The sequence below is a fragment of the Eretmochelys imbricata genome, chromosome 2 (assembly GCF_965152235.1).
Source record: "Eretmochelys imbricata isolate rEreImb1 chromosome 2, rEreImb1.hap1, whole genome shotgun sequence".
NCBI classification, from domain to species: domain Eukaryota; kingdom Metazoa; phylum Chordata; order Testudines; family Cheloniidae; genus Eretmochelys; species Eretmochelys imbricata.
In genome coordinates, this window is record NC_135573.1 from 266,113,900 (window position 1) to 266,126,876 (window position 12,977).

Here is a 12,977-nt window from a genome sequence, read left to right on the forward strand (position 1 = left end):
CTAGTAAAGTCTAATACACCCATTTGCTTACAGTGATCCAAGATAAGGTCATGCCTCTTGGGAAAAATATTTTTAACTTCTACCAATCCCCAAACGGAAGGGCTCCCAGATCTGGGTTGATTTCTGTCTTATTTCACAAACAGACTGTGTCCCACCCACTCTTTTAGGATTGATGGTATTTAATGGAGGGATCTGTGCACTCTAAAATAGGGCCAAGAAGATCTAAGGGATATACAGGCTGGAGATTCCCAATTAAGGCAAATAATCTAACATGCAGTGGCTGTCTCTCTCAGACACCACATTAATGAACAAATCCCAAGGCTTTATATAAAAGTTTAGGCATCCTTTATGAGTACCACCATAATTAAATTTAGATGGGAAGTCCCTTGCCTCAGGCATAGAAAGAGGGTCCCTCCAGGCTGAAACTCAGCTACTCATCCTGATGGCAGCACATTTGAGACACAACTGAGCTATATCATTCAAGATATTAGATTAGTTTATCTAAATGTCTGCTAGCTGTTTTATACCAAGCTCCTGAAGAGTACTAGAAAAATCTTATTTATTTGGATTTTAGCCCTCCATTTAGTGGCTGCATTGGAAAAGGCAGGCGGAGCAAACAGAGGGTATGTATACACTGCTATTAAAACCCTGTGGCGGGCCTGTGCCAGCTGACTTGTGCTCACAGGGCTCAGGCTAACAGGGTGTTTAATTTCAGGGTAGACATTTGGGTTTGGGCTGGAGAACAGGCTCTATAACCCTGCCAGGTGAGAGGTCCCAGAGCTCGGGCTGCAGCCTGAGCCAGAAAATCTGCACTGCAATTAAATAGCCCCTCAGCTCAAGCCAGCTGGCCTGGGCAGCAACAGGCATCTAATTGCAGTGTAGGCTTAGTTCCAGAGAGGCTTAGTTCCAAAACAATGAGCATAAAGTCCCTTCCAGGGTACACTCTGTTTTCCTGTTCAGTGAAGTGCCGCTCATCTCAAAGGATTCTAAAGCACTTTATAAACTACTTGCAGATAGCACTCCACCCATCACAGAAATGCAATAATCTCATGGGCGGAAAGTAACACAGGAGTAAACCTAATTAGACTGCAAACTCCTCTGGACAGGGGCTGTATTTTCCTGTGTGCACAATGCCTAACACAAAGCACCGTCATCCTGACTACACTACCAGTACTAACAATGGAGTGAAGAATACTGTATCAACTGAAAACCACAAAGGGAGTTTGGGGAGGAAGGGAGGCAGAGTGCTATTACCCAACCTGGAATTTTTCCGGGACAGCAGGGTTAACAACCTTCCTCTTAGGGCATGGTTATACTTGCAGATGTGGAGCTCTGTGAGTTAAACCCGCCGTCGTAGAGTGCAGAAGGGAAAGCGCTGCAGTCTGTCCACACTGACAGCACACTGGTGTGGCCACATTTGCCACTTGCAGTGGCACTGGGAGCGGTGCATTATGGGCAGCTGTCCCACAGAGCACCTCTTCCCATTTTAGCGCTGTGGCTTGTGGGAAGGGGGTGGGCGCTGTGGGGCATTCTGGGTCCTGTCCCAATACCCCATGATGCATTGGTTCGCATCCCAGCATTCCCTTTGCTTCTGTCCACATTTGGCGCCATCTTTCAACATTTTTTGTACTGTGCGCTCTGTCTTCCCTTTCGGTCTGTGGGAATGGAGCCCGAACTGCTGAGAAGTATGCTGAGGAGTCTCGCCAGCATGTCACGTTTGGCAGTCAAGTTATCCTTATGATCCAAAGTGACAGCGAGGGCTCCGACGATATCGACTCGAGTAATGCATATGACACGAGTTTGCTTGTGGCATTCATGGACGTGCTCACCATCATGGAATGCCGCTTTTGGGCCCGGGAAACAAGCACTGAGTGGTGGGATCACATTGTCATGCAAGTCTGGGATGATGAGCAGTGGCTGCAGAACTTTCAGATGAGAAAAGCCACTTTCATGGGACTGTGTGAGGAGCTCGTCCCCACCCTGCAGCGCAAGGACATGAGATTGAGAGCTGCCCTGCCAGTGGAGAAGCGCGTGGCGATTGCAATCTGGAAGCTGGCAACTCCAGAGAGCTACCGATTGGTTGCTAACCAATTTGGAGTGGAGAAGTCGACTGTTGGAATCGTGTTGATGCAAATCTGCAGGGCCATTAATCGCATCCTGCTCAGAAAAAACATGACTCTGGGTAATGTGCATGACATTGTGGCTGGCTTTGCACAAATGGGTTTCCCTAACTGCAGAGGGGCAACAGATGGCACATATATTCCAATGCTGGCACCAGCCCACCTAGCCTCCGAGTATGTTAATCAGAAGGGGTGTTTCTTGATGGTTCTCCAGGCGCTTGTAGATCACCATGGGCATTTCACTGACATTAACGCAGGCTGGCCTGAAAAGGTGCATGACACAAGCATCTTTCGGAACACTGGCCTGTTCAGGAAGCTGCAAGCCAGGACTTTTTTCCCAGACCAGAAGATCACTGTAGGGGAAGTCGAAATGCCCACTGTGATCCTTGGAGACCCCGCTTACCCTTTAATGCCGTGGCTCATGAAACCCTACACAGGGAGCCTTGACAGCAGCAAGAAGCAGTTCAACAACAGGCTGAGCCAGTGCAGAATGACTGTGGAGTGTGCTTTTGGCCGCTGGAGCTCTCTGTATGGGAAGCTGGACCTGGCCGATGACAGCATCCCCACAGTTATATCCACATGCTGTATCTTCCATAACATTTGTGAAAGGAAGGGTGAAAGATTCACTCAGGCATGGAACTCGGAAGTTCAACACCTGGAGGGTGAATCTGAACAGCCAGAGAGCAGGTCTATTAGAGGGACCCAGAGTGGGGCTGCAAGGATTAGGGATGCCTTGAGGGAGCAATTTGAGGCTGAAAGCCACCAGTAATGTCTGGTGCCCTGCACAGGAGTGAATTGCAGTGGTTCCAATGTCAGCAGGAATCTGTGTTTGCTACGCTGACTTGTAGTGCCTGTTTCTTTCCTGGGCTAAGGTATCTTTTACTTTATGCAATAATAAAGAATTTTTTCAAAGCCAATAAAATCCATTTACTGAAAATTCATTTATTGAAAAGAAACACAACTGCTTGGGAAACAGAAAGGGCAAGCGGGTGGGGTGGGGAACGGTACAATCACAGATTTGCATATGTCCTGTTGTCATACTCAGCCTTCCTGTCTGGAGTGCTGTGCATGAGTGCTGCACTTCAGGATGGCTATACTGCATGGTGATGGGGGATAAGTGCAGAGGGTAAGGGTCATAGTCTTCAGGTATGGGTGGTGAAGCTACAGGTGTTGGAGGCAGCTGGTGGTGGTAACAACCTGGATGTTGGGGAAAGTGGGTTGGAGGTGACATGGGGGCACAAGGGAAAGAGTTTTGGGACAAGGGGGGGAGAGGGGTGGGCATGGTAGCGTTCCGCCTGCATGGCTACGAGCGCCGGGATCGAATACGCTTGGTGCTCCATTATGCTTATCAGCCGATCCGCGCTTTGCTGCCAGAGCACTGCGCTTTTGTGCTGGTGCTCCTCATTCTGCTGGCGGATCCTCCTTTCACTGTCCTGCCACTCCTTCACCTTTAGATTTTTATTACTTGAATACTGCATTACTTCATGCAACATGTGTTCCTTGCTTCTATGGGGTTTCTGATTCTTTGGAGTCTTTCAGCCGGTGATAACATGGACGGCTGAGGTCTCAAGGTTGCATCTGTAAAGGCAAAATGCAACACTCAACAGAGACAGCATTGTTCACACCAGTCAGAGCAACGATTCCCCCATACTTAAGGGCAAGCACCGTCTACACAATAGCATAATTTGCCCGTCCCAAACCGAGCGCACATAACCCACAGGAGCCCCAAAATGATGAGTAAGCACAGGGTCAAGCGTGACTGATTGTTTCATGGCTATACTGTCCTCTGGGTTTGTGCGCCTTGGGGAGAGCCAACAGTGGCAGGGGGCCCCTATACGGAACACTGTCCCCACATTTTCCACAGGAGTTCATCCTGGAAGATATCTCGCTGCTGATGGTGACCTGGGAAGCAAGGGAGGGTCTTCTATTGCAATGCGGATTCCACCCTGGCCCATATGCAGCTTGCCTGTGGGCAGCAATGGTCCCCCCGCCCCCCACGGCACAGTGGCGTGGACAAGTTAGCCTTACTGGGACAAGGAACACAGTGGCTCTCCCGAGAAACCTGCACAAGTGCATTGCCCAAGTTCTGGATGAGACCTCTGAAGAGGTCACTGAGGCCGATTACCGCGATGTGAGAGAGCAAATCAATGCCCTGTTCCACATCAAGGCATGCATACAGCCCTAACCCTCCTCGCCCCAAGAGCCCGCACTGAATAACTTCCTTCCCAAAATAAAAGCTGCTTACCGGAAACCACCTCTGGTGTTTGTCCTTCCCCAAGCACTGGCCGCCGCAACTGGCTACCTTTCCCCTGGCTTGAGAACAGCTCCTGGCTGCATGCATCTAGGGATTCCGTGGTGTCTTCCTCCGCCTCAGCACCCTCGCTTCCGCTTTGCTGCTCTTCCTCCTCCTGCCTGTTGACCTGAAGTGTCCATGGTGGTACTCGGAGTGGAGGTGGGGTCGCCCCCAAGTATCGAGTCCAGCTCTTTGTAGAAACAGCAGGTCATAGGGGCAGCACTGGAATGGCTGTTTGTCTCATGGGCTTTGTGGTAGGCACTCTGCAACTCCTTCACTTTAACCCTGCACTACAGTGTATCCCAGTCATGGCTCCTTTCCATCATGTCCCTTGATATTTGCCCGAAGGTATAGTAACTCCTACTGCTGAAGCGCAGCTTCCTCCCCCCAAACACTGATGAGGTCCAGCACCTTCCCATTGCTCCATACTGGGGACTGCCTGGAGGCACGGTCACCTGGAAAGATTCGCTGAGAGCATTCCAAGCCTGGCTGAGCAAACAGGAAGGGGATTTTCAAAACTCCCAGAGAATTTAAAGGGCGGGTCTGATGGTTGGTCACCTGAGGGCAGGGCAGCAGAGTTCAAAGTGATGACCAGAGTGGCTAGCACAGGCATTGTGGGACACTTCTGGAGGCCGATCAGAGCAGACTATAGGACCAGCGTGTCCACACTGGTGCTGCGCCACTCCAGCAGGGGTGCAGCAAACGTTACTCCACTTACCGAGGTGGAGTACCAGCAGCACTGTAGCCACGGAGTCAGAACCCTCTACATGCCTTGCCAGTGTGGACGGGTAGTGAGCTAGTGCGCCCGGGGCTCCTTTATTGTGCTGTAACTCAAGTGTAGCCAAGCCCTTAAATAATAAATTGGACGCTTAATGAGCAGAGATATTTGGGCAGTCAGTTTTAAACCTGGTCTGAAAGGGGTCATTATCAGATGGATGAATGCCAGCTGCTAATATATATTTAAGAGAAACTAAGAATCAGAGAAGGGAAGTGCTAGTGGCTCGTACTATCATGAGGTTCACCACAAATACTTACGTGCTATGATTATGGGTGTCGATGTAGATATCGGGACAGATATATTTATGGATTAGTTATGCTAGGTCTCAGATGGACATCTGTCAGATGTGTCTATATGCTGTGTTTGTTGAGTTAACTTTGTCACTGAGGGATCTTCCAATACAGACCCAAGGTGCCAGGATGTGGCGAGGGGAAGAGAAATCAAGAAACAAGCTGTCTTCTATGCCTGTTCCACTCAGGTCAACTTGTGAGTCACTGACTCAGAGGACTCACGGGTGCGGGGGGGGTGAGGGGGGAAGCGCAACTTGTTGGGTTTGCTTAAGACTGCCCCCAAGGATCATAAAGTTCTAGTTCTGATGCACTCTTGAAACCAGAGATTTATCCCATTTTCCCTTAACGAGGTAAAAAAAATTATCCAACGTTATATCTCTCAGTTTGTAGCTGGAGAGTTTTTGCTACTTAAAATGATGGAGACTCTCCTAGTCTTTCTAGGAGGACATCGTAGCAAACTCCTGGACTTCCACCTGAGATTTTGAAGGCGTTTAAAGCAATCCCCTTTCTACAAGGACACTACAGGGAGAAGGTGAAAGAGGGAGAGAAGTCAATTTTACCCATGAATTCTCAAGCAAACAAATCCCTTGAAAGGGCCAAGGATTCTTACCCTTAAGAAAACTGAAATATAGGAACTGCCATACTGAATCAGATGCAAGATCCAGCTAATTTGGTCTTACAGTGACCAATAACAGATGCTTCACAGGAAGGTGTAAGAACCTCACTCAGAAGGCAGATGTGGGATCATCGGATATTAGTTATCCTGATCTCTAATAGTTGCAGATTGGCTTAAACCCTGAAACTCTGGTTTTATACCCCTTCCAAAACTTGTTCTAACAACTCGGGATATTCTTGACATCCACATAGAATGTACAATACATTTTTGAATCTTGTGAAGTTTGTGGCCTCAATGACATTCTGTAGCAATGAATTCCACCATCTAATTACATGTTGTATGAAAATATTATTTCCTTTCATCTGTTTTGAATTTGCCATGTTTTAATTTTGTTGAATGTCCCTCTGTTTTTGTGTTATGAGACAGAGGAACAGAAGTTCCCAGTCTGCTATCTCTAGAACATTACTGTATATACTTCCTTCATGTCCCCTCTTACTCGTATGCTTTTCTACGGTAACAATCCTCATCTTTCCGATCTTGATTCAGCAAGGAGAGTTTTTTCAGGTCCTTGATCATTTTTGCTGCCCTATTCTGAACCCCCTCCAGTTGTGCAATATTCTTTAAACACTGAATGGCCAATACCGCACACAGAATTCCAGATGGGGCCCCACCACTGATTTATATAAATGTATTATAATATTCTTCACATTATTCACCATCTCATTCCTTATGCAACTTAATATCTTGGTAGCTATTTTGACCATGGCTGCAAGGTGAGAAGAGGTCCTCATTCAACTGTCTACTGGGACACCCAGGTCCTTTTTGTGCTTTGACACAGTTAGTTTAGAATTCTGTACGATGTATGTGTAGTTTAATGTTTTCCTCCAATGCATTTCTTTGCATTTGTCAACCTTGAATTTTTGATTGATCTAGCTGATTTAGGACTCTGTAGTTACCACAGTCCTCTCTGGTCCTGTCTGACCTAAATAAATTTTGTCTTCTGCAAAATTTGCCAAGTCACTGTCCACAACCCTCTTTCCATACCATTAACTCTATTAAAATATGGGATCTAGTACACAACTTTGCAACCCCTACTAACAACCTTTTATCACGATGAAAACTGACCGTTTAATCCTCTTTGCTTTCTGTCTCCTAGCCACTAGTTTTTGATTCAGGACAATACTTTACCTCTCACCCCATGACTCCTTAGGTTCCTTAGTAGCCTCTTGTAGGACCTTGTCAAAGGCCTTTAAGAAGTTCAAATACATTTTGTCAGCCAGTGGTTCTTCATCCACTACTCTACTGATATGATTAGTGAAATGCTATTTTCCTTTGCTGAAACTTTGCTGGTTAGATCTTTTCATATCATGAGCTTCCAAGTGGGTTTTTTTAATTGTTTTTTAATATCATTTGAACTGAATTGCCAGGTAAAGATGTGAGACTTAAAGGCTTTTAATTCCCCAGGATCACCCCTAGAACTTACTTTTAAAAATATAGTTACAACATTTGCTACCCTTCAATCCTCTGGAACAGCAGCTGCTTTCAATGAAACATTGCGTATTTTGTTAGCAGCTCAGTTACTTCATACTTAAAGCTCCGTAAGAATTCTTTGATGGACCATCTCGGCCCAGTGATTGATTGCATTTTTATTTATCAATTTGCTTCTGCACCTCCTCTTCTGACACCTCAATCTCAGAGTATCTCATCATTGTTACCAGAAAAAAGTTGGTCCAGGGTAAGAAATTGTATGACATTTTTAGCACTGAAGAAAATTCAAACAAATCATTTAGCTTCTCAGCAACATCCTTTATGACTTCCTTTAACCTAGTCATCCTGTAAACCCACTGATTCTTTTGCAGCCTTCCTGCTACTTTTATTTTTTTTTTTATATATATATATTTTTACACACACACACTCCCCATTTTGGTGCTGGCTCAGCACCTGTATGATGTGCAAACAGAAGAGGGGTAACCTCACAGTCTTTGAACAGTTCCAAAATTTGTCACCTTTGCTCATTTCACAGTGCCCAACAGGTAGGTGCCTGCCTCCTCCTCCTGGTGTGCTAAGAATAAAGCTACTTGGCAGTGCCACCAGTGAGACAAGGGGTTAACCGCACCAAGGCAGTGACCACCACACTTGGACTAACAAATAATTCAAACTCACATAAGCAAACAAATTAAAAATAACTATAAACTTTATGTAAGAATTTGAATAAAGAGAAATACTCAATCAGTAAAAATATTCAGTGATTAAAATGATTAGAGATATTTATAATGCTTTTTAATTACTATTGGCTATGCTGTCAAGCGCACTAGGTCACATGACCACACACTCTCTAATGTTCCTAACCATAAGTGATTCTCCCCTCAGTTTCGTCCACCTGTCACGTCTCAGGTACCCAGATGGTGCATATAGAGATATGTTGCTGGCCCATAAGGAAATGTTGTTAGAAACAAACTTTAGAATTATAGAAATGTAGGGCTGGAAGGGACCTCGAGAAGTCATCAACTCCAGAGCCCTGTGATGTGGCAGAACCAAGTAAACCTAGACCATCCTTGAGAGATATTTGTCCAACTTGTTTTTAAAAGCTTCCAATGATGGGACTCCATGAGCTCCCTTGGAAGCCAATTCTAGAGCTTAACGATCCTTATAGTTAGAAAGTTTTTCCAAATATTTACCCTAAAGCTCCCTTGCTACAGATTAAGCCCGTTACTTTTTGTCCTACCTTTAGAGGACATGCAGAACAACTCATCACAGTCCTCTTTAAAACAGCCCTTAACATATTAGACCTATCAGGTCCAGCCTCAATCTTTTGTCAAGACTAAACATACACAGTTTTGTTAACCATTACTCATAGGTCAGGTTTTCTAAACCTTTTATCATTTTTGTTGTTCTCCTCTGGACTCTTTCCGATTTGTCCACATCTTTCCTAATTTCCCTATTACTTATTGCCTGCTGTTTATTGGTTTCACAAGCATCACATTTCCAAATTTTGAAGGATTTCTGTTTGGCTAAAAAAACAAACAAAAAACTCTTGAACCTAATCCTGTCGTACTTGCTCCAAACATTACAGTATCACTACTATAAAATGCCATATTTTGGACTATTACTGAAGAATACAGTAACCCTTTTTATAAGGGTAACTCAGATGAATCTGATTATTTAACTAGCTGAAGTTTTCCCTTTACAAAACCACAGATCCACTCTGGTCTTTGACCTTCTCTTGTGCTCTTCTAAAGAGCCTCATTTTTTCAGGGGATTGGGAAGAGAAGAGAAGAGACTAATGCTGGGCTCCAGAGATTGACATGGTTTCAGTTCAATTTAATGAAAACCACGTGGGTCACTTTGAGCATCACTCGGCTCATCCGATGAAGCCATTTATTCTAATCATAACAGGGGAAGAGTAGCAGAAGAAGAGTAGCCATGATTTAGCATAGTACTACAATTTGTCTCCATTATCTTCCTGTTTCTGAAGCTCACAACTTTGGGTTATCATGGATTCTTATGTCCTTCTCTCCTCACATACAGGCTCCCTCCAAATCTTGTCATTTCACTCTTAAAACATTTCTAAAATCTGTTCTTTCCTTCATAGTCCCACATCATAACTCTCATATTTGATCTACTACAACCTTCCCTATCATCACTCCATCTGTTAATCCTTCCTGATATATACTTCTCCACTCTTCAGTTTAAAATTCAGAAGCTAAAATAATCTCTTTCTAGAATGCTCTGACCAAGTCACCACCTTCTGAACCCAAAGACCTTCAGTGTCTCCCTATCATTGAATCACAGGACTGGAAGGGACCTTGAGAGGTCATCTATCCAATCCCCTGAACTCATGGCAGGGCTATGTATTATCTAGACCATCCCTGACAGGTGTTTGTCTACCCTGCTCTTAAAAGTCTCCAATGGCGGAGATTCCACAACCTTCCTAGGCAATTTATTCCAACACTTCAACCACCCTGACAGGAAATTTTTCCTAATGTCCAACCTAAACCGCCCTTGCTGCTATTTAAGCTCACTGGTTCTTGCCCTAGCCTCAGAGGTTAAGAACAACAATTTTTCTCCCTCCTCCTTGTAACAACCTTTTATGTACTTGAAAACTTATGTCCTCTTTCAGTCTTCTCTTCTCCAGACTAAACAAACCCAGTTTTTTCAAACTTCCCTTATAGGTCATGTTTTCTAGATCTTTAATCATTTTTGTTGTTCTTATCTGGACTTTCTCCAATTTGTCCACATTTTTCCTGAAATGTGGTGCCAGAACTTAACACAATACTCCAGGCTGAGGCCTAATCAGCACAGAGTGGAGCAGAATTACTTCTTGTGTCTTGCTTACGACCCTCCTGCTAATACTTCCCACAATTATATTTGCTTTTTTTGCAACAGTGTGACACTGTTGACTCCTATCTAGCATGTTATCCACTATGACCCCCATATGAGCTCTATTAGCTCATACAGCCTGCAGTTGTGCCAAGTCACAGAAGTTACCAAACAAAACTGCATCATGCAGTAACATACAATAATGTTAGCCATTCTGGTCTCAAAGTGCATTTCTCTTTTATAAGAAGACGCACCCTTTATATGAAACACACACTACATTAAATAAGTACACAAGCAGATGTGTAGTTTCATCTGTCATCACTTCTTCCCCTGGCCTTAATCAATCATGATGATCTTCTCTTACAAACTCTTACCTGGCTGTGGTGGATGAGGGGGGGGCATCTGGTGGTGCATCATAGGATATGGAGGGGGCTGCTGATGGGGCAGCATGCCCGGATGACCCGGTGCCCCAAGTGGATTCATGCCAGGCCCACTGGAATGCTGGTGCGATTGTTGTGTGTTCTGACTGTGCTGCTGCTCCATTTGCTGGCGAGCCCTTAACTCTGCATATTTCAGCTGCTCCATGTGGAAGTTCTGTCGCTCCGTCAGCAGCTGTTGCCTCTGCTGCTCTAACTGCAGCCAAGAGAAAAACCATTCCAGTTAGAAATATGAAAAGATGTAAGAAGTTCTCCCCACAATGCTAGAAGTTCTTATCACCAATTGGGAACTCACCTGCTTAGCTCACCACTATTTTCCACTCAGGATGACAATATGTGCCATTAAAAAGGGATATTGTCTGTTACCACCCACAGCAGTTAGTTAACTCTACCATGGTGTTTTCATTCCAGGGAACCCCATGGCACTACAACTACAATTTAACCCAAGATAGACTGTAGACATTCACCTCCTCTCACTTCTGCAAGCAATCTCTCTCCCGCTGATCCAGTTTCCTCCCCATGTTGCACTGTGGGAAAGACAATCACTAAGAAGGAACTGGATACAACCAGAGGAGTTTTCTATGGAAAGACTTCACCACCTAATTCTGCCCCAACAACATGTGCTCACAAAGTTCATACAGGGTCCTAATTCTATGCCTAGATTTCCAGAGTGACAGCTATGCCTCAAGGCACCCCTTAACCATTGATTTGGATTGCTGAGGCTAATACTGTTTCATGTTTGGACCAGCTGCCTTTTCCTTAAACTTTTTAAAAACACGTTACTGTGGTTTCAATACAAAGCTTTGTAACAAGTAACCTAGATGATGAATAAATGAAGTCAGCCGCAGAAGATGCTTCTTACTATGGGGCTGTTACTATGCTGATCTTCTCATTATGGTCAGAAAAGCTCATATGTAAATCTTAGCTAACTCTAAGCTCAGCAAAGAGTAACAGATAAGTGTTTCCTTGTACCTCTAAATGTTTTAATCTAGTTGAGGTATACCACAACATAGCTTTCACCAGATCCATCCAAACCCCCTTCAATTCAGTTACTCATGAAAGAAAAGCAAAAAAGTGGGGAAATTGGATTTTGGAAAGTCACCTATAAAGTTTACCAGCTTGATACCCGTATTTTAAAAATGCATCAACCCTGTTAGCCAGGAAGGTGATCAGAGACCAAATGCCAGCCTCTGAGACATGCTGCTCATAAATTCTTTTCCCAGTTTCTTTGCAATCTCAACACAGGTGAGTTACGCTCTGTGAAGATGAACTGCATGTCTAGATACAAACTAAACCCTTCTTTCCCTTCCCCAAGAAGAACAAAACAAAAAAGAGAGATGATGTGATTTTTCAGTAAAAGCAAAAACATCCTCTCCATCCCAGAAGCTAAATGCCCGTTCAAATAGAAGCATTTAAAGCTACAATACAAACTATGAGGTCTAAAAAACAGTCTGTCTGCATTCAGAGTCCTTTGCTCATTGCCAACATACTTTAAGATTTCTAGAAGAACACCACTCTACAAAACATTATGCAGACTGTTCACTACCAAAGTGTGAGTGAAAAACCACTCTGCCACAAAGCATGCATTCACCAACAGAACCAGATGGGGACCAGAGCCAATGAATAATGCATAGCTCTTGTGGGGGGCTCTTTTTCAGCATGTAATGACCACAATGTGTTTATTCATGCTGCCATGATTTCTTTGTCCTTGACCAATTTGACACTTTACCAGGAGGAACCTGATACAATGAAAAGACAAATACACCAATGGTGTAATGGTGCATGTGTGAAAACAGAAACAATAGGTGGCAGGCAGTTCACAGCAGAATTGCTTTAAAGTCCCTGAGAGCAAGGCTTAATAAAAAGATACCACTGGAGCCTACTTTCATATTCTAACACATTCCTGCTTCTCCATCTGCAGACCACCTTCTCTTGGTGCAATACATGTAAAAAGGGCAATCCAGTAGAATGTCATTACAAACTTCCCCACAATGCAAACACGTGTCTAGCAATATGCACCAAATCTAAATGCTGATGAAAGCTTTTCCTCTACACAGTTCCCCCATTGGGATGGCAAAAAGGATAGGGGGACAAGAGATAGACAGAGTCACACAAAAGAGACT

The 12,977-nt window shown here is 44.4% G+C and overlaps 1 protein-coding gene across 4 annotated transcripts in view; it reads right to left on the bottom strand.

Annotated features, from left to right (window-relative positions):
• Positions 1-12,977, bottom strand: part of SMARCC1 (SWI/SNF related BAF chromatin remodeling complex subunit C1) — a 183,713-nt gene that overhangs the window by 24,494 nt on the left and 146,242 nt on the right. Inside the window, exons 26-28 of one of the 4 annotated variants that reach the window (XR_013344985.1) lie at positions 10,792-11,050; positions 4,366-4,898; positions 3,043-3,698 (exon numbers count right to left, since the gene is read on the bottom strand). Coding sequence is in view for 2 of the 4 variants with exons in the window: in XM_077808521.1 (XP_077664647.1) it covers positions 4,774-4,898; positions 10,792-11,050 (384 nt within the window). In the remaining 2 variants the exon portion in view is untranslated. Of the gene's footprint in view, positions 1-3,042; positions 4,903-10,791; positions 11,051-12,977 lie in introns of those variants that run through there. The other 3 variants (XR_013344986.1, XM_077808521.1, XM_077808520.1) reach the window with 3 other exon arrangements.